Source organism: Eleutherodactylus coqui, chromosome 3 (genome assembly GCF_035609145.1).
Source record: "Eleutherodactylus coqui strain aEleCoq1 chromosome 3, aEleCoq1.hap1, whole genome shotgun sequence".
Taxonomy (NCBI): domain Eukaryota; kingdom Metazoa; phylum Chordata; class Amphibia; order Anura; family Eleutherodactylidae; genus Eleutherodactylus; species Eleutherodactylus coqui.
In genome coordinates this window covers 166,113,874-166,136,654 of record NC_089839.1, presented here as the reverse complement: position 1 = coordinate 166,136,654, position 22,781 = coordinate 166,113,874, and the positions used below count along the sequence as shown (strand labels likewise).

Sequence of the window (22,781 nt, the reverse complement as noted above, 5' to 3'; positions counted from 1 at the left end):
GGAGACATGGCACCCTGGATGGGCGGCACTGATACCACGAAAATGGTCGGTGACGCTGCAGCCTCTGATTGGCTGTAGTGGTAAAGTGACTTCCGATGAGATCATTAGCAACACCAAACACAGAGAGGACGGCAAGGCTGCAGCACTGGATCCTTGTGGCAGAGGATGGGAAAGTACTGCTCTGTTTATTTCAAGACAGTTGGTGCTAGAGGGGCAATGTGGTCCAGTAACCAGACAACCCCTTTAATGCTGCTATGGGGGTGGTCATCCAGCTCTCCTGGACTCCTAAATGGCAAATTTACCAAGTCATGTAAATCAGTTGTAGCAGTTGACATCATTGCTATTTATACTTCTGAAAAAGCTGGGTGCCATATTTTGTCCTAATGATAGAACCAGAACCAATGCATGTCAGTGTCATCCATATATTGGACATCACACGGGCAGGTGTCTGTGTGGTGCCCCATCTGGGTTACAGCTGAGCGTCTTGGGCGCAACTTGGACACACGGCAAGTATTTCAGCTTTACACAAGCACCAAAAAGCAGCGTATTTCTGCATGTACAAGGTTTAAAGAGGTAAACAATTTGTGGGTTGTACTTGTGTCAGTACATACTACTGTACCTTTTGCGCACGAAAGGCCAGTTTTCAAGCTGACACACTTTTTCCTTGGATTTCACGGTTAGAGAAACCTTTTTATAGATTTCTTGGCTATTTAACCCCTTAATGACGCGGCCCTTTTTTCCCCCCCATTTTCATTTTTTCCTTCCCCCTTTTAAAAAAATCATAACTCCTTTATTTATTCATCGATGTCGCTGTATGAGGGCTTGTTTTTTGCGGGACGAGTTGTAGTTTTTAATGGTCCTATTTAAAGTACCATATAATGTACTGAAAAACTTTTTAAAAATTCTAAGTGGAGTAAAATGAAAAAAAAAAAGCATTCCGCCATCTTTCAGTGCGTCTTGTTTCTACGGCAGACAAACTGCAACAAAAATGACATGATAACTTTATACTATGAGTCAGTACGATTACTACGATACCAAACTTGTAGAGTTTTTTTTTATTATACTGCTCTTTTTTTTTTCAAAGACATTTATTTTTTTTCAATTATTTTCTGCTGCATCTTCTGCGCGCAATAACTTTTTTATTATTCCGTCGACGTAGTTCAGCGAGGGCTCATTTTTTGCTGTATGTCCTGTATTTTCTGTTAGTACTAATTCGGAATACATACGACTTTTTTATCGCTTTTTATTGCGTTTTTTCTGGGAGACAGGGTGACTGAAAAAGTGCATTTCTGGCGCTCTCTATTTTTTTTCGGACGACGTTCACTTTGCGTGGTAAATAATGTGCTACTTACGGACACGGTGATATCAAATATGTATTTTTATTCTATGATTTAGATTTTTTAATTACAGATATGGCAAAAGAGGGGGGATTTAAACTTTTATAACTTTTTTTCTTTACAATTAAAAAACCGTTATTGATCTCTTTTTACTTTACTCTTAAGTCTCCCTGGGGGACTACAACATAGGATGCTTTGATCGCTCCTGCAGTTTGATGTGGGAATGGCTTGATAGGCAGTCTCTCAAGGCAGCCCTGGGGCCTTTCAGAAGGCCCACGGCTGCCATGACACCTGCATGGCTCCCCCGATCTCACTGCGGGGGTAATGGGGGGCGTGCTGGATCCCCGAACATCGTTTGGGGGATTTAAATGCTGCTGTCAGAATTCACAGCGGCATTTAAAGGGTTAATAGCCGCGATCGTCCAACCGGCCGATTGCAGCTATTGATCGCGGGTGTCAGCTGTAGTAAACAGCTGACGCCCGCGCTGTATGCAGAGAGGTTGCCCTCGACCTCTCTGCATACATATCCTGACGCTCCAGGATGTAAATGTACGTCCTGGAGCCGGAATGGGTTAAAGCCTAATGAGCTCCAGGTGCGTTTTCCCCAAGCATTTTGCGCAGTGTCACACCCTTCCCCTTGCGTATTTTTGCACCTACAATAGTTTCTATGCAAGCAAATAGAGCAGGCCCTACTTTATTACGTGCATAATGCATATATGTTTATGGACCCATTGAAATCAATGGGTTCTATTCTCTTAGTTTAATGCGTGCCGAGTTTGTGTGCACAAATACCTGCACAAACACAGTCATGCAAAATAACCCTTATAGTAATTTTTTTGCTTTTAGGTAGAAATGATCTTTTATGCAATACAGTTACAATATGATGAAGTTTCCACTGTGTTTTTATTTGATACGCTTAACTTTTTTACTTGACTGTAATTATTTTTCAGAAAATTAGCTATTTTGTATTTAATATCTTGCAAATTAAAGACAAGAATTAATGCATCTCCTATGCACTCATTTACGCTGGTATTCATATTGGAATAGTAGATTGAAAATACAAAGTTACAGACTTTTGCTGATGTGCTGAATTGAACTTTGGAAAGAAATCTCATATTCAGTTCATACTTTCTTAATTTCATATGCTCTACATTACGGTTTCTGCAATAAAGTAGATGTCAGAAATCTAAAACCAAGGCTGTATGTTTAAAAAATGTATGTTTAATGTATTATGTCCTTATAACATGCTAATGAGCAGGCATTGTCATTCATCTATGCATAAACGTGTTTGTGTCCTGGGAATATGGTGTTCAGATTTGGGTTCATTACAATAACATTTTTCAGTGAATGGAAACATTCTTGTTTACGTCCAAAGACTTGAAACCTGTACAGATCTAATACTGCTGGGGGCTGAGAGGTCGGAACACTTGTATCAAGTCTTGGCTATTCTCTGTGAGCTCCAAAGCTTGGATACATTTTATTTGCACTGATACATTGTAGTAAATTGGTGTGCGTTGCTGATGAATTTAGCTCACTGAGGATCATCTAGGATTACCAGATATGCGAACAGGACTAAGGCCTCATGTCCACGGGGAAAAGAAGAATTAAAATCCGCAGCAGATTTTAACTCTTCTCCCGCACGCGGATCCGCACCCCATAGGGATGCATTGACCACCCGCGGGTAGATAAATACCCGCGGATGGTCAATAAAAGGGAATAAAAAAAAAAATAGAGCATGAAAAAAAATGGACATGCTCCATTTTTGTGCGGGTCTCCCGCAGGCTTCTATTGAAGCCTATGGAAGCCGCCCCGATCCGCGGGAGACCTAAAATAAGAATAACTTACCCGCAGCATACCGTGCAGATCTTCTCTTCTTCGCGGCCGGATCTTCTTTTTTCAGCCCGGCGGATGTGCCCGGCGCATGCGCACGGCACGCCACCGACGTGCCGAGCACATCTGCCAGCCACAGAAAGAAGATCCGGCCGCGAAGAAGAGAAGACCTGCCCGGTCCGCTGCGGGTAAGTTTATTCTTATTTATTCTTCTTTTCAGCGCTCATGTCCGCGGGGCAGGAGGGACCCACTACAGATTCTCCATGGAGAATCCGTAGCGGGCCTGATTTTCCCCTTGGACATGAGGCCTAAATCTATACTTTTACAGCCTCTAGATAAACATAACAATGTCTGCAGTCACTGACAGCTAGCAGAAGTCTTGAGAATGGGAATAAAGTGAAACATAAAGTATATTAAAAAGTTTGAAAACTTTTTGTTGCGCAATAATTAAATGGCATCTCAGGCCTTTATGCCATAGCCACAGGATATGCTATAAAAGTCAGATAGGTGCAGATCTACATCTGCCCCCCATCACCCATGACTCGATTACGTGAGGTGACCAGGTGTAGTTGGGATTACCGAGACAGCTAAGTGTGCTTCACTGCACTGTCTGTGTAACTTCCATAAAAGTAACTCATAGAAGTAACTCCCATAAACCCTTGAGTTATGGAAGCAGCGTAGCTCGCTGTATGTTATTTGCATAACTTCCACGGACTTCTATTCTCTGTTTCCATCCTCTCAGCCTCTCGATTATCTCACACCGAGTGCTGTTTCCACCGCAGCCATATTTGGCCAAAGTTTTATTTGCATAAAACCCTATATACCCCCTCACTACACTTGTTATACAGATTTAACGTTGAGACTTTCAAATAAAGCTAGTTAAACTATATGAACAATCACTACACACTTTTTGTTTAAGAGGCCTACAAAAAACTCTTCTTGGAAAATAGAGATAAGACTTCCATAGTCCATGTGGAAAACATCTGGTACAAGTGGAAAGGGAAATTTCCATATATATCTTTAAAAATTAAGATTATTCCAAAATCATATTAATGAATTCTGGAAATCATTTGCTTTCCAAAACTATTAAATTATTTTTCAATTTTAGTTGATATAAAAAAGGGACTAGATTTAAAGAGGGTGATAAAAAGGCATTTGCCAAGTGAAGCTTGAAGAAGTTGTAATCACTTCATCACTAAAAACACTGGGGTATCCTCCTTCAAGACCTCTTTTTACGCCACAATATTCCACCAAAACCTAGAATTACTTTCAGAATGGCCGGTACGCTTAAACATATTTTGGTCCCAAGTAGAGATGAGCGAGCGTACTCGCTAAGGCAAACTACTCGAGCGAGTAGTGCCTTATGCAAGTACCTGCCCGCTCGTCTCTAAAGATTCGGCTGCCAGCGGGAGGCAGGGAGCGGCGGGGGAGAGCAGGGAGGAACGGTGGGGAGATCTGTCTCTCACTCTCTCCCCCCACTCCTCCCTGCTCACTCACGCAACTCACCGCTCTCCCCCGCCGGCACCCGAATCTTTAGAGACGAGCGGGCAGGTACTTGCATAAGGCACTACACGCTCGAGTAATTTGCCTTAGCAAGTACGCTCGCTCATCTGTAGTCCCAAGTAAACCTAGAAATACTAAATCATTCCACCAGCAAGTTATATTTCTTCCCAATGCAATAGGTTGCTGTAAATGCAATAAGAGTAAATATAAATGGTGTTTTAATATAAAAAATAAGACGTTTGCATTCAAAAACAGCCACACTAATGAGACATTAGTTATTTATTATTTGTTCTAATAGCTACGTTATTAGTAGAATGGTCATGTGGGTGGCAGTATAGAGAGAACTACACAATGCTTAATCACACCAATAAACAAAGATAATTCTAACACCACCAATGTTTTTTAAAACACAATGTACATGGTTCAATGGTACGTAAGTGTGATTCTAACACCGGTGGTGGAGCAAGTACCACTGGACACCAAAAATACATTTGACATCCTGAAATAATGCTAGATGTGTTGGATCTATAGACTAAATACAGTGCTTCCAGTTGGCTTAACTGACAGTTTGAAAAACATCCACGACTAACAACCCACTTCATTTTTTTTCTTTTTCTGTTCTCTTCTTCTTCTTTCCTTCTATCCCATCTTTTTACTAGAGACCTAGCGCTAGAGTAGTGTCTACGACCGGCTCCCACATTTTTCAGGTGAAACAATGTTCCCTTCATTATTCCCGCCCTTTTTACCAGTCACCTATTGCCAGCATGAGGTTTATGAACGGCTCTCACAGTTTTTAGGTTTTTTCTTTTATGAAAAAAAAAACACCAGAAAGTAAGAATTACTACAATTAATTAGGCTATTTCATTTAATTTCAGTGACCATAATTATTTTAATCATATATAGACAACCCATGCACTGACCAATCTTATTTTATTTAGTTGTATTTAGAATTCATTTTTTGATTCCAGTAGTCTCTTTATTTACAATTATATAATTATAACAAATGTTTTGAGCAATTACGTTTATACTAACATTTACATTTATCTCTCCTGTTTGTACACAAATACCCATTAACTCCTGTCACTCTTTAGCTAGTCCATTCAGACCCATTTAGGCTGGGTTCACACGGGACGGATTTGCCGCGGAAAGTCCATGCAGAATTTCTGTGCGGCCAATCTACCCGTGGCTCCTAATCCTGGGATTAGCCAGACATGTGGATGGGATTTTGCAAAAATGTCGTCCACATGGGGCAGCCAATCTGTCGCGGGTGGAACCTGTGACGCGTTTTTTCCCCCGTTGTGGCCTCACTCCTCTCTATAGGGAGAGAAAGACGCAATGAAATGCCAGCAAACGCACCACTCTAAAACCTGCGTCGAAATGCCACAGGTTTTGAAGCTGTGGCTCTCCTGCGGAAATCTTGCGGTTTTTCGGTGCGGTCAAACTGCAAGATCTCTGTGGGATTTCCTTTCCATGGAAACTCAGCCTTAACATTAATAAAGTCATGCAAAAACTCTTTTGGCATCTCTGCCTCCTATGCACACACTTTCCATTCGCAGTACCTGCGATACCTACTGGCATCCTTAAATCCAAATGCGCATGTGCAACTTTTAAAAATCCCAGCACCACCGGCCACGTATTCCTTCACTTGCTTCCCATCCTGCCTGAAATCTGTTTTTCTTTCCACCCTGAGTGCGGCGATTATCTTTTTCATCATCTACCAGAGAGCAAAGCGCTATACTACATTTCCCAATACATCGGCACTCTGTCCGTACACTTTAGTACTCATTCATATAGAGCTACACACAAGCACCCCTAGCATTTTGATGTCTATGGGTATATTACCCATTTATAATACATATCATAGCTTCATCTATGGTGACATTAAATATGTAAACAAAGAAACAAAAATACATTTTATAATAGCCTATTTTTTCCAAGGGGTCAATGAATGGCTGAGCGCTGCCTGTGATTGGCTGGACGCTCAGCCAATCAGACACAGCCCTTTCAGGAGCCTGCTGAAATTGCTTCACAGCAGTGTCGGGCAGACAAATGGCTAGACGTGCCAAACCCTGACAGTGACAGAGAGATGAGTATATATATTTTTTTATTTTTACACATGCTAGGCATGATTTTCAGGGAAGGGCTTATATTTAAAGCCCTTCCCCAAAAATCACTGCGGTTGGTGCCTGCAGCCCATTGGTTTCAGTGGGGCTGCTGGTAGCAGTGGCAGCCCCATTGAAAGCATGGGCACGGAGCTTCATTCACGTGTCTTTTTGCACTTCCGTGCAGTGCTGCTTTGTGCGCAGCACGGATGCGTGCAAAACAATGCTCGTGTGAATGAGGCTTTAGAGGGATTTTATTCTTTTTTATCCACACAATCTATTTGTTTATTAAAACAATGTTTTATTATAATTATCACGCATGTCCTATCTTTTGCAGGTGCGCGAATTTGCACGCCTGTAAAACACGGAAATGTGAACATACAACAGGAAAACAGTGGTTCTAATAGACGCGTGTTTTTGTGTGCACTTAGGTGCGCGCAAAACAACGCTCGTGTGAACAAGGCCTTACATAGTTAATTAATAATCAACCAATGAAAGATGTCCATCAAGTTCAACAATTCATATTTTTGAAACCTCAGTTGATTGAAGATAGACAATCAATTTTTTTCTTAGCCTCTTAGAGGGTTTTTTGGGACTATGCCCTAGTACCCTGGCCCTTTTAATCAGCTTATCAGTGTGGGAAACGGGAGTCAGCTCTCCACTGATTTGATACTGATGTCTTTTCCTAAGAATAGGTTATTAATAGAGATGAGCGAGCACGCTCGGATAAGGCAGTTACTCAAGCGAGCATCTCTCTCACTCTCTCCCTCGCTCCCCCCCGCCACCCTGAGCCTGCTCGGACGAGAATGCAGTTACTCGAGAAGAGCGATGCTCGCTCGAGTAACTGCCTTATCTGAGCATGCTCACTCATCTCTAGTTATCAATGTTAAAGGGGTGTCCCCATTTCAGCCTATCATAACTGAGATGGAAATATCTGTGCCTGTGATCCTACGACACCAGCGGGGATTATGGAAGCAACCAAGACAGTAGTCTTCTGCTGTTTACATAGATCCCATAGAAGTGATTAAGAGTTACGGAAACAGCATAGCAATCTACACTGTTTCCATAATTGCAGAAATACCATAGCTCGCTGTGCTACTCTGTTTCAATAACTCTCATTCACTTCATTGTAAGCTACAGAAACTGTGTAAGACTACCAACTCAATGGTTTCCATAATACCTGGCAGGGTCGTCAGATTACATATGCAGGTATTCTCAACTGAGTCATGAAGGGCCAAGATGGGAACACCTGTTTAAAGTCTTGGATGACCCCTTTAACTTGAAATGGATTCATTGATTAGATTAGGTTAATTTCTGTGTCTTCTGTGTGTTTAATATAGTCTTACTAAAACCCACTGGAAGTCTATCATATCAGCCCTTTAATTTTGATAGCTAATGGGCTAGTGTTTGGATGTCACCTATCTTCCCCAAACACCTTATAAATACTTGGCTCTATCTAGCCGACATGTTTATTTTAATAGGAACAGAGAGACAAACCACTGCCAAGAGTGCCTGGCACAATAAAGAAGCGGGCATCTTGAAATCCAACATCTGCAATGGACAAAGTCAGATTGGCCACATCCAATTTAGATTAATAGGATCAGAATGCATGGCCAGTTTTAGAACATGGCAGAATTTCTTGTTTATTTATAACTACAGTAGACTTTTTATGGGCATACTTTAAAGATAAAGTTTACAGCAAAAAACTTGCAAATCAACTAATTTAAGGGTAGCCATTGAACAAGAATGCACACCAATATCAAATGGAATGAGAAAGCTTGAGAAAGACCGAACTCTACAGGTCGAAACGTTGCTGCTGCTTTTGACTTTTAAATGGAGAAATAAAGTCTTTTGCATTTTTTAAATTTCTGCATCTTCCATTGCTGCCATACTTTTTACTTTGTGGATTACTTGTGGATTATGGTCCAACCCCTTTATATGGCGTGTATATGGTATTCTAGCTACATTGCTGGAGTGTGGAGTTTTTCCACTTTTCTTTGCTGCTGACCACACTTTGGATATGCATTATTTTGGGACACCCTGTATATCTGAAGGCTAAAAATCTTGGCACTAGCACGGAAAGCTTAGTTTGACCACAGCAATTTATATAAGTACACGGTTATGTCCATGTGGGACAGAAAAAAATCCATTGAGCATTTCACAGAAAATTTTGCAGTGAATATGTAGGAAAATCCACATATTGTATTTATGGATTTTCTTGGGTATTTTTTTCAGGGATATGCTGCAGATTTCACCCTATGCATTGAAAACCTTTAGAAAGAATTGACATACTGTGGTCTTAAGATTGTCAGTTTATGCACTGATATATTTCTCAGTGTGTGGATAAGATTTATTTCTGTAAAGCTCTGTGGATTTTCTGTCAGCAAAGTCTGATGGAAGATACACAGCGTACCCACCTCTTGTGATAATTTAAAAGTAGTTCAGAAAAGTTTCAATAAAAACTAGTGAAACAGTAAAAGTGCAAAATGCAGCTGGGGCGTATTTAGAGGCTAAAAAAAGAAAAAAAACTTGTGCTTTTTCAGACACTTGAATAACTTTTAGACCCTCCTTTAGTTCTGTCTGCATCACTGTGAGCGACTAGATACCCAGTGCATTGTCTTTGTCTAAAAATAGTCAAAGAACCAATGACCCTTAATAGGGTGGGTGCTAGATATTCCCAATAATATGGTCCATTGTTCTTGTAGTGATCTGTCCAGCTGCTGAAACAGGCAAAATAAGTTTGATGACCTACTCTAAGGAAACAGTGATAGCAGTAATAATTCATCAGAGAAATAATCCCTCATTGCATTTGAATAATCTGAAATTAAAGGGGTTGTCTCGTGAAATCAAGTGGGGTTATACACTTCTGTATGGCCATATTAATGCACTTTGTAATGTACATCGTGCATTAATTATGAGCCATACAGAAGTTATTCACTTACCTGCTCCGTTGCTAGCGTCCCCGTCGCCATGGATCCGTCTAAATTCGCTGTCTTCTGGCGTTTTTAGACGCGCTCTCGCAGTCCGGTCTTCTCCCTGGTGAATGGGGCCGCTCGTGCCGGAGAGCTGGTCCTCGTAGCTCCGCCCCGTCACGTGTGCCGATTCCAGCCAATCAGGAGGCTGGAATCGGCAATGGACCGCACAGAGCCCACGGTGCACCATGGGAGAAGACCCGCGGTGCATCGTGGGTGAAGATCCCGGTGGCCATCTTGGTAAAGGAAGAAAGAAATCGCCGCAGCGCGGGGATTCGGGTAAGTAATAAACTTTTTTTTTTTAACCTATCCCTTGGGTTTGTCTCGCGCCGAACGGGGGGGGGCCTATTGAATAAAAAAAACAAACCGTTTCGGCGTGAGACAACCCCTTTAAGGATGTATGCTGTCAATATAGCTAGAATAAAAATTGTATGTACTGTACTGGAGGTATGTACATTTACCTTCAGCAGGGATTTCTTAGCCTCAACTAATGTTTTGGGGTGAACCACTCTCTTTACTTCTGACATAATCATGAAAAGAAATAGATTAGAAAAGGGTTAAAGAGGACCTGTCATAAGATAAAGTCAGTGTAGTGACCTGGATTAAGGTCACTAGAGCACTTATTTGGTCACTTCATGGTTAAATGTGTTTATTGCTTTAAGTGTTGAAAAGCTGTGTTTTGCACTCATATTCTGCTTTACCACTGTTCTATTTACTGACAGGTGCCCCACTCTCATTGGGTTCCCATCACCTAGCAACAGCTTGGCGAGTGGTTGGTCAGGTGATAGGAAAGAGAGAGCCAGTGATTGGAGGATCAGCCTTCCGTATGGGTTGAGTGAGGAGAGCGAGTTAGATAGGGAGTGGGGGTGAAGTTTGAGCCAGTCTAGGAGAGTTCCAAGCCAAAGTTGAGGAGAAGAAGAAGCAAGAACAGAGGAGCCAGCGCGGTGGGAAGTAGATAAGTTTGAATACTAAAGCCAGTTTATTCTGAACGCCCAGAGAGACACTAGGAGAGAGACGTTAAGCCAGGTAGAAGGTAGAAGGAAGAATAGACAGTCAGAGAAGGAGGTAGATTCCAGAAAAGCAAAGGAGATCTGTCTATAGCCAAAATAGAGATAGAGCGTAACAGAAAGGAAAAGGAACATGTATAGAAGTGTTTCCCTAAACTGATAGTAACCCTTCATCAAAGTTAAGTCTACACATCTAAGATGCTGCACTTGAAATTATAATCATCTACCTCAACTAAACTTAATGCCAATTGTATAACTGACACTAAGTGAAGATCTCTCTCTGCCAATAAAAGGTTCCTTTGTATTACTGTTTAACCCTGTCTCCTGGAGTTCCTTCCCACCACTGAACCATCTGCACTGAGGTACCACACTACTCTCCAGGACGAAAGAGCATTTCCCCTTTTTATTTTATTTTTACCTTTTGCTTATCATTTTGTCCGGCATAGGTTTCGTCCTACATACGGACTGATGTCACAAACTTGACAAACCGCCATCTTACCCTGCCCAACCTTAGCCATCAATTTCCCTAAAGTAATATCATACATTTGCGCTGCCAGCGGCCGCAACCATTTGCAAGAGGAAACAGCGAAGCCACCGCTGCCAACATTAATGCCACTTAACCCTCTGTGGTCTGGCATAGCTCTGCAGCTGCGGACTCTATCCCCATTTTTTCTTTTGCATACCTACCTCCCTTCGCCTAGTTGGAGTTTTCTTAAGTCCTTCTCCTGGTGTTGTAAATGTGCCAAGTGATGGTACCCACCATTCATTGTCAAAGCGTGACATCAGACTATCAATCAAAATAGATTTCACCCATTGACAGTGAGCGGTGCAGACTGCGACTCCATATATTGAGAATGCTGGTAAAAGGAACCAAAAAGAGCCTGTCCAAGTAAAGAGAGGTGAGTATGAAAAATTAAAAATAAGAATAGAGTCAGTGTGGTCAAAACTTCAGATATAGGGGGCTGGTTTGGGGGGCCTTCTGAGGGCTTGTTTTTTTGTGGAGCAATCTGTAGTTTTTATTTGTACTATTTGAGCTATTTTGGAGTTCATAAACCTTTTAATTGTTTTTTATTCAATTTTTTTTCTCACAGACTGGGTGACCGAAAAAGAACAATTCTGGTATTGTGTTTTTTATTTTCTGACGACTTTCACTGTGTGGGATTAGTAGCATGATATTTTAAAAAATTGGACCTTTACAGTTTCAGTGATACAAATTTTTTATTTTTTTTATTTTTTGATGCAACAACTGGAACTTTTAAAATGTAGTATTTTTGTAATAATTAAAACATATCTTTATAATAGTTATTTTTCCTTTTTAATCCTCATAGGGAACTTCAGCTTGTGATTGTTTAATTGCTTATACAGTATAGTGCAATACTATGGCATTGCATTATACTGCATTACAGTCTGCCTATTAAAGACATGTTACAGGTAAATTTTAATAAGCAAACAATCATGGCAGTCCTGGGAGCCTTCAAAAGGCCCCAGGCTGCCATGACACCCTGCCGACAACCCTGCAATCTTATTGCGGCAAGACCATTTGGGACATTTAAATGCCACGGTTAGAATTGACAATGGCGATCTCAGCTATCTATGATCTCAGCTGTTGCCAGTGAATGTCTATTCACCTTTTGGGCCCTGTGCGTCCACAGCATATGCTGTGGACGTCTATATACGTCCTAATTGTATGGACGTCTCTAGCCATATGTATCAAAAAAGGGTTAAATAGTTTTGACAAAAACTATCATAATTTCACTGTAGTTCAGCACATTTGGTCTGCATCTCTTGTTCCAAGCCTAGAGTGCATTCCCATTATGCTCTTTGTACTGTATTTGATGGAATTGATGTTTTTTGTAATTTTTGAATCTTCAAACTTTTGACTATGTTTATGACAATGCTGTTAAAAGCAAGGTTGACCATGAACTAAATTGTACCCATTATTGCTTAATTGTGCATGACATACTGTTTCTTGTTCTACAGGTAGCAGGGAGGCAGCATTTACATATGCCATCATTGCGGCTGGCGTGGCCCATGCCATCACGTCTGCTTGTACTCAAGGAAACATGAGTGACTGTGGGTGTGATAAGGAAAAACAAGGACAATTCCACAGAGAAGAAGGCTGGAAATGGGGAGGCTGTTCTGCTGACATCCGTTATGGATTAGTGTTTTCCAAGGATTTTGTGGACTCCAGAGAGATCAAGCAAAATGCACGGACTCTCATGAATTTGCACAACAATGAAGCTGGACGTAAGGTATGGGTCTTATATCGCGTTATTTAGTACATGACTTTAATGGTGATTGAAGTCCACTGACCCTTTATTATTTTTTTTATCAATCAAGGGGATATCTCATCATAGCTGATTTTGCTGGGAATGATACAACAGGCTGCTAAATTCTCATGTGCACACTTTAGGGAAATTGTAGTATTTCTGGCAGAGTTTGCCAGAACTGAGTTGGTTCTGGCTTGTAGAAGGGGGTTCCAAGTGGTGAACCACCCTCTTTGATGTCAGAGGTTGTCCTAATGGGACCATTCTTTTAAAGGTTCCAGTGATTGCACTGTTTACCAGTTACAGCAGGCAGGGCCGGTTATATGTTTATATCCTTACTGACCACAACACGATATCAGTAGACTTAAATGTAACATGAACTGCACCCCAGGATTAAGAGGCTCTTTAAAGAAACTTTTTAGTTGAGTATACAAAGTAAGTTCCAGAGCTCAAATGTATTCTAGACTTCATATACAGCCTTCAACCTTCAAAGTTTTTAAGCCTGATGAAGGACCAAAACTCAATTAAAATGTTGCTACATCCTGTAAATATGGATGTGTTAAAGTTATGGAACTTACTCTTCCTCATACACCTTAGTAAAGTCTATGCCTTTGAAGTGTATTTTAAGCCTAGAGTGTCCTTCATCTAACATATGTATACACTAAATATTAACCTAAGCATATCTCAATTTTTGTACATTTTATAGTTATCTTTAGGGGTATGCACAGTTCTTTCTTTTTAGCTATGGAGCTACTCTTTACCAATTCCCAGTGGATGCAGCTGTATTGAACTAGTATTCAGTCTTTTAATTAAAGTGACCCTCTGGTTTTGGGAACATGTTTCTGTCCCAGGACCAGAGGGAGGGGGTATATTACTTTCTGTTGTTCTTCCATGCTGATGTCCGTCCGATCCCATTTTCAGCTATCCAAGATGGCCACTGCAATTTTCTAGCTACCTAATGCACACTGTGCACTGCTCTCTGATTGGCCAGTGCTAACCATGGGAGCAGTGCTAGTCAGTCAGACAGCAGGTATAGTGCATTGGTAGTCTAATGATACCAATGCATTATAGGATTAAGTAGTCTGAAGATTGCATCAGCCATCTTGACCAACTGAAAATGGGACCCAGAACCTGTGAATTAGAAGGTTATCAACACAGAAGGCCAACAGCCCTGCTGGTCCCAGACAAAATTTTGTTGCAAAACTGGAGGGTTGCTTTAAATAGGAAGGTTAGTAGGAACGGCCCATACACTGGGCATACAGTAATTATGGTTCACACAGATGTAACAATGGTTGACTGATACATCATGATAGCTCGATTTACAGCATTGTAGTACATTGAGATTAAATGATCAGAATGTATTAAATGTCAATTTAACTTTGCTACATCCTTAGGAGCATGCTTCAATTTAGCTTGAGTACAAAACTACCAGAATACTATGTCTGTCATTGGATTTAGTTAGATTGGTATGAACAGAGATCCTTAACCTTTTATTGCATGTGCAACTTTTAAATATGACAGATGATGACCAACTCCATACCATGAATCCCATGCACCTTTCAAAGTTCTTCGTACTGAATTTGATGTGATCTTCCACTTGATCACTAAGTTCTTCAATAAAACATGGCATTTCTTTTTTACATCATAAAAGTTGCAGGTAATGACATTTCTTACCCATAGAGCCTTTATCAAGCCAAGACCAAGTCAGTGCAGTCTTTGACTTGACTTAAAAAATTCCATATGAGGCCCAAACATTGCCGCTTATCACTTTTATGATGTGAAACATAAATGTTATGTTTTATTGGGAAACTAAATTATCTTGGATTGCTTCCATGCACATGACCAATTTATATGACTTCTAGCCTAGTATTAACTTTATGGTTGTGAACCTGGTACCAAATTCTAGTAATGTTATGGCATCTTTAATAACCACTAAGAAAAAATACTATCTGTGGCTGACAACAGCTGTGAGTCAGATGCTGGGGGCCCAAGAGCCACATGTGGCTCACAAGCTACTGTTGGGGAACACTGGGTTTGATGGTGACAGTTAAAAGGGGTGCTCTGTTTACTTGGGCCTGCAGTGTCCACCTCATCTTCTCACACAGTATGAGCTCTCTATCTGCTGGTCACATCATCTCGAGGGTTGGCTGTTTGGCTTATGTTAATTACTTAGCCAGACCCCTTCTCTGTCACTTCCGATGCAGAGCCAGAGAAGGGGACTTTCTTGGTTATTAAAATGAGCCAAAAGACCAGCCTCCTGAGATGATGTCACAAGGCTGGAAGTGAAGGTCCTAACACTGTAGATCCAGGTAGGCATTTTGCCTTCCTGGTTTATAGTAGGTATTGGGAAGGAAAATTTATAGCCTGTCTATTAATAAATGATTTTGCTCATTTTATTTTTAGGGGATGTTATGCACTTGATATGTTTTAGAAACTTCCAGAGAAAACCACAAATTTTGAATTTTATTCATAAAATGTTTCAATCAGAGGTCTATTTAGTCTTGGCAAACTACACAAAAAAATATTCATAACATCTGGTCATAGTTGGGATTTGTCTGTATGAACCATTGTCGTAACTCAGGTTAATTGTGTTTGAGGCACCTCAAAATGTGGCTATTAAACAGATCTGTCTACACAGATCGTGACAAACCATGGAGGCATATTAGTTAGAATATTGTGTGACAAAAGTCCCTGCTGACAGGAATAATAATATATTTTACGAGTCCTGGACTACTGAGAGATCTACACGTTCTGTGTTGTACGAATCCAGCATAGTCTGCTGATCACACCCTATGTAAACTAGGAAATCCATCCATGTTTTAACCTTATTCTCATTATTTGAAGGACTGTATTATTATTTACTTTAATGTGCCATTACTTCCAGGCGTTGTACATATAAAACGGAGGTCTAAATGCATTATATATGCAAAACAGGAATAATACACATCAACTAAATGAGTTGCAAACTGATATAGAGAGGACTCTGCCATTGAGGGCCTACAATCTACGGGGGAGAAGGAGACAGTAAGTGAGGGTAGAAGCTACACACATAGTGATGCAGCCAGCTACTGTAGGCTTTTCCGAAGAGCTGGATTTTCAGGTTCTTTTTGAGGCTTTCCAAGGTGGTTGGAAGTCTAGAGAAGAAGACTGGATGAGAGCGGAGAAGGGGGTCTTGTAGATCCAGAGATTACTTTCGGGGAGGTATCCAGATATTAGGTCAGAGATGTATGGAGGTGACAGGTTTTGGACAGCCTCGTATGCGATTAATAATATTTTAGACTCGATTTTCTAGATAATGGGTAGCCAGTGAAGGGATTGGCCGAGGGGAAAGTCAGGTAAGTAGCAAGGGGAGTGGTTGTTCAGCAGAGTTGAGGTTGGTTTGGAAATGCACGAGGGTGTTGGATGGAGAGCCAAAGAGAGGAATGGTTCTGCATTTTAAGGCCCATTTGGACGCAACGATTATCGCTCAAAATTCGCTCTAAAGCCATTATTGTGTGATAATCGTTGTATCTAAATGCGCTGCCATTATGCACTTTTCATGCACTATTCGCTCATCGCTAACTTTTAGCAAGCTAAAAATCAGCAATGAGCCTTATCAGTGCCGCGCACTGAGTTCTCAGCCGGATACTGCTCATAGTATTGTTTCAGCTGGTATCCTGCTCTGAGCTCTCAGTGGGATACCAGCTGAGAGCTTTGAGAACAAAGCAGCTGTATGCAGAAAACAGCGCTCCTGCTGTCTTTTGCATACAATGGGAGCCTTCATCTACATACTAATAAGCTCTTAAGTAGCTAATAAGCTACTTAAAAGTTTATGCCGTTTGAGCGAATTCCGAGCGATCATCTTGCCGTGTAAATACACCTGTAGACTGTGGATGATGAGGACATGTGCAAGGGTTGAGTAAAGATTATATCTGAGAGATTTTTTGATTTGGAGGCAGTAGGAGGTGGTGAGGGCTTGTATATTCGTTTGAAGATGAGGAAAGAATCAAAAGTTTCAGAAGCAACAGACTTGGGGGAAAGTATGGAGTCACTGATTATGATTAATCTGTATGGTGGTGGTTTTGAGTGAGATGGGGAAAAGATGTTGAGTTCAGTTTTCTCCATGTTGAGTTTTAGAAACTGAGAAGAGAAAAAGGAAGATAAGGCTCATAGACTCTTTGGGATGTGGTATGTGAGAGACACTACATATGCAATCATATCAACATGTACGGTATATGAACATCTACATGTATATCTTAGTTATATCATCTTTGGGATTCCAATAAAGTTAATTTATTGAAATGAATGGGTGAATGTAGAATATGATTGGACGAAGACTTTCAAGCAGCTACTGTATCTGTTTTGGCCATATCGACACTAATTTTTTCAGCTGTGAATCCTCTTTAACTGTATCTAAATAATATTCAATGTAATTTCTTGCTATATATGTTTAGTCACCTACAGTTTTTACTTAACCTTAGTGGACCAACTGTACCTACCGATGGACCTGATTTGAGATAATAAAGTAATTATCATATCTATACATATATATTTTCCAGCATAGATGTGGTTAACATGGAATCTTACAAATTCAAGAATAGAGTCTTCAGTAGAGATATCCAAATAGAAAACTATTGGATTATTCTGTGGATAGGGTATAAGTTGAAATTCTGGTACAATCACTTGAAGTTACGTAAGGCCTCAGACCATACCTTAAAACACCTTCAGACCCCAGATGAGACCCCTTAACTTGTTCAGACTGCTGAACTCATTCAGGTCAAGTATCAGATCCCTAAACAAATTCAAATTCCAAATCAAACCTCCTCTAAAATTTATTCAGACTCTAGACTAGCCCTTAAAATTAATTCAGAACCTAGAACAAACCTCTTATTTAGACCAGACAAGAATGAAACAATAGCAATTGCAAGATAAAGTAAGTGAACCCTTATGAATTACCTGGTTTACTGCTTTGATTACTAATAGGGATGAGCTAGTATACTCGCTAAGGCACTACTCGCTCGAGTAATGTGCCTTAGCCGAGTATCTCCCTGCTCGTCCCTAAAGATTTGGGGGCTGGCGCGGGGCGGGGAGCGGCGGGGGAGAGCGGGGAGGAACGGAGGGGAGATCTCTCTCTCTCCCGCCCGCTCTCCCCTGCTCCCCGCCGCAACTCACCTGTCAGCTGCGGCGCCCCCCGAATCTTTAGGGACGAGCAGGGAGATACTCGGCTAAAGCACATTACTCGAGCGAGTAGTGCCTTAGCGAGTATACTCCCTCATCCCTAATTACTAATAAAATTGGATCTGATTGTTATCTAAGTCACATTTATAGACAAACAAAATCTAGTTAGAGTAATAACATACAAACAATTGAGCATGTTGAACATCTACAGTGCAGGACTTGAACTTGAACATGCAGTACACCTGTATTGCAGTATATTATACTTTTAACTTTTGCTTATTAAGCCCTGCTACAGGCTTAATAGACATACATAGGAAATTTTCGTAGGCCCCAAGCTACCATGGCAACCAATTGGTTCCCCATGATCAAGTCATGGGGGTAAAGTGATTGAGTGATGAATGGGGTTTCACCTTCTAATGACTGCTTAGGTTTTGTAGTATCTTTGTAATTAATTAGCCGCAATCGAAGCAAGCCTGCTCCATACCTGAGCTCACGCTATACCACTCCTGTGCCCACATAATCTATATTTGCATTCTGTAATCACGAAGGGATTAAAGTGTTTTGGACCACCTTAAAATTCATTTTTTTCTCAATAATCACAACACATCCAAGCCTTGAAACAGCAAGGCCACCTCATATTTCAGATTTCGTCAGTATTTATAAAGCAAAACCATTAGCGAGTCCAAAATATGTAAGATATGCAAATCTTTCCATTATACTTTTTCTTTGTAGCTTCCATCCCCAAATTTGGCTTTCAGATACTGATGCAAAATACTGACCAAATGCCATCTAAATGGGGCTTAACAGTGATTATAACTCCTTGTGCCTAACATTCACAACCCTATATTTTTGGTAATACCTATAAGGGTACTCTTACATGGAGAATTTTTATGATATGTTTAAATACACAGAAAAAATGCATATGAAAAACTGCATGTAAATATGTGTGGATTTTGAAAAATGCACATGCGTTTTTCTGTTTTCAAGCAATGCATGCATTTTTGCACATGGTTTTTAGTATTCTAAAATTTGCTGGTCTTTGTTGCTTCGTGCCGGATAGAGATGAGCGAACCTACTCGTATCGAGTAATTACTTGATTGAGCACCGTGATTTTCGAGTACTTCTGTACTCGGGTGAAAAGATTTGGGGGGCGCCGGGGGGCAGGGGGAGGTGTGGTGGACAGGGGGGAGCCCTCTCTCTCTCCCTCTCCCCCCCACTCCCCGCTGCAACCCCCCACTCACCCACGGCGCCCCCCTAATCTTTTCGCCCGAGTACGGAAGTACTCGAAAATCGCGGTGCTCGGGCGAAAAAGGGGCGTGGCCAAGTACGCTCGCTCATCTCTAGTGCTGGACATTAAAGTTATAGAGTACAATACAAGGAACATGTAAACAGAAAAAATAAGTAAAATCAGCAGAAAAAGGGAAAATTAATAAACATACATTAGATGATATGCATAGAAATGTATATAAAAATTCATTCCAAATAAAAGAGTTTTAAAAATAATAAATAGTAAGGATGTTACTTTCTGCACCGAATGCTATATTTTATACCTATTCTTAGATTATTGTGCTTAAGAAAGGAGCCTGTTTTAGCTCCGAAACGCGTTGTACCTTCCTGTTTTACCGAAATAAACACCTTTCTACGTCACCATCTTGGGCTGATTCCCTTCACTCCAGGCGATTGCTAACTATCAGCAAATTGCACTAAAACTCTCTTGAGGTCACCCTGAGCGCAGGATTGTTTTTTTTCTCCCGTTTCTTTCACTATTTGTTTCATGCACTACTGACAATGTGGTGATGCATTTTTGCTACACCTGTTCTCCTGTCTGTCCATAGCTATTCTACTTCCCCAAAATTCAATTTAATTGGTGGCAAATTGCATATTCTAGACAGCCGCCAGTAATGCTTGCAATTTACCACTAATTGCCAGGTTCAGTGTTAGCGGGGGCTGCTAATACTTGTGTAATAGCAACATAATAAAAGCTTATGTGCATTTGTTGTGCCTGCCCTTTCAGGGGGTATCTATCAATAACAACAACTGGTACAATTAAAAGCAGTACTGATTACAAACTTCTCAAGCATTATATGGTACATGAAAACAACAGGGATACCTTTATGCGAGACATAGCAAACCTAGTTATATACTGTATCCAAAGGGAGTTTCTCACAAGAGTGCTGTAGTTTTTAATGTTTCATCCCACATACTGACTTAGGCTAGGGTGCACAGTATTATTCCTCTAAGGCCTCATTCACGAGCGTGGTTTTAGCACAGTATAGGCGCGTGAAAATATTGAGGCTATACTGCATTAAAAATAGCATGTATGGGCAACTTCCAGCTATTAAGCCTCGAGCCTAATTAGCAGTGAAAATGCCCGTTCACACGATGGGAGGAGTGTGGTGCATGTTATCCAGCTCCCATAGGAGTCTATGGAAACTCCCGCGCAGCACACACCAAAGATAGGTCAGGTCCTATCTTTTCTCGCAGCATGGACCTTAGATGTGAGTTTTTCACACGCATGTCCTATCTTTGTTAGGTATGAGTTTTTTACGCATCTAAAATTCCTTAATCTGAATGTTCCAATAGGAAACCATTGGTTCTATTAGACGTGATCTTTTCACGCACCTATTCTTTGCCAAAATTATACTGGTGTGAATGAGGCCTAAAGGTAAGGGCTGCATTTGCAAGCTAAAGTTTTGCCGGGACACCTTTATCAACAGCATTCTCTTCCCTGCTCCACGTACAGTACACCACACAACTAACACATTGCCACTTCCTCCCCTGGAGCTGATTACCAGTTGCACTTAAGGCATGGGCTTGTATGCTAGCTTGTAATGTAGCCCAGCTTCCTTTATTTCATCATTACAGAATCTATAGGAACGTACCTACTCTGCTGCAGCAGTGAACCCAAGGCACTGCCCTGTTGGCGGCTGTGTGGACAGTCATCCTAGATGAGCAGCAAGAGTGCAGTTGCACTACTTGGAGAGAACACTGCTTTTGAGGTCTACACTAACTGATCTTTCTTGGGAAAAAACAGATTTGTCAGTAACCAGGCTTTCTGTGTCTTTATTTAATGGGCAAAGCACCCATAAAACCCATACTTCCAATCGCACTTAACTGAAACAACTTTTGTCAGTTAGTTCTTGGAGAGGTCAATAACACCTACTTTTATCCCCTGCAGTTTGGATGTTTACTCAGTGTCTTCAATAAGAGATATGAAGGATATGATTGTTTGTGTGTTACTGGTTTAGTTATAAATGTAAATGAAGGGATAGCGCTCTGAAATGATGATACTACACGTATATCTAGCGTATATGTGTATCAAAATTGAATATACTGTACATGGGACTGGCCTTGTTTTTGCTGTCTTCCCAAACAAATTGACTTGACCGCAAACCTTGCTGGCATCCCAGAGGCTATGGAACTTTTTTTTGGTCCTAGTACTTCATACATCCACCTCAGGCAGAGAGAAAACACACCAAAAACACCAGACAGCTCAAATGGCGATCAAGGAATTGATGCAAGTGAAGAATAAGAACAAAAATGGTCTTATGCTCACAAAGTGTAGTACAGTAGGTAGAAGAAGTATAACTTACAAATAAGTGAAGTCTTTCAAAAGATAACTGCAACGTGTTTCGGGGCTACAGAGGTCCCCTTTCTCAAGCATCATGATGGTGTCCCAGAGGCTATGGAACTTTTCTTTTGGTCCTAGTACTTTCTACATCCACCTCAGGCAGAGAGCAAACAGACCAAAAACACCAGACAGCTCAAATGGCAATCCAGGAATTGATGCAAGTGAAGAATAGGGAAAAAAATGGTCTTATGCTCACAAAGTGTAGTACAATAGGTAGAAGAAGTATAACTTACAAATAAGGGAGGTGTCTTGCCTCAAGACTCCCCAAAAACGATAGTAGGTCCAAGAAAGTGCTTCTTATCTGGGAGCTTCAGTCAAAGGTTTTTGTAAGGACAGGGTCCGGGATACTGGAAGTCCCTGAAGAAACCCTCAACCCCTGTCCCTACGTACTTGACCCCCTGGGCTAACCTCCAGGGCGTCAACTGGGCAGCGTTCCCTACACTCAACTAGGGAAGCGGGACACAGGAATGATAAACAGACACTTGAGACAAACAAACAGTAGAATGGTCAGACTACCTGGGTTGGCGATAGGAGGGTACGCAGTACAAAGGGGTCAGGCAAAAAACAAAGTCAGGTCCAGAAAGCAGAAAGTCAGAAAGCCGGGTCACAACAGGAGTCAAACAATACGCGGGTGCAGCTGGAAGACCAAACTAACACTGGCAAGCATTTGCACACACAGACAGGAGCTTTAAATCCTGTCAGAGCTCCCGCCTCAGCAGCTGATTGGGGCGGGGAGTCTGACAGCCACTAGAAAAACACAGCCCCGCTGGGGACTCTGCTCCCAGCCCTGCGGGGGGTGGAGAAGGAGATGAGTGCTGGGTTGCCCTGGAGCCAAGGATGCGGCGCGGCCCCCGCCGCATCCCTAGCAACCTGGCAGCGAGGAGGAGCCTGGCAGCCAGGGGAGATGACAGGGACTGGGGCTCCCCTGTGCCGCACAGCAGCCGCCTGTGTGACAGGACCAGCGGTGAGGAAACGG

General features: G+C 41.4%; 1 protein-coding gene across 2 annotated transcripts in view; it reads left to right on the top strand.

Moving 5' to 3' along the window:
• The window catches only part of LOC136621200 (protein Wnt-7a), a 113,863-nt gene that overhangs the window by 46,408 nt on the left and 44,674 nt on the right, over positions 1 to 22,781 (top strand). For both annotated transcript variants that reach the window (XM_066596495.1, XM_066596494.1), the window contains one exon: positions 12,731 to 13,002. In XM_066596495.1, the coding sequence (XP_066452592.1) occupies positions 12,731 to 13,002 (272 nt within the window). The remainder of the gene's footprint in view (positions 1 to 12,730; positions 13,003 to 22,781) is intronic.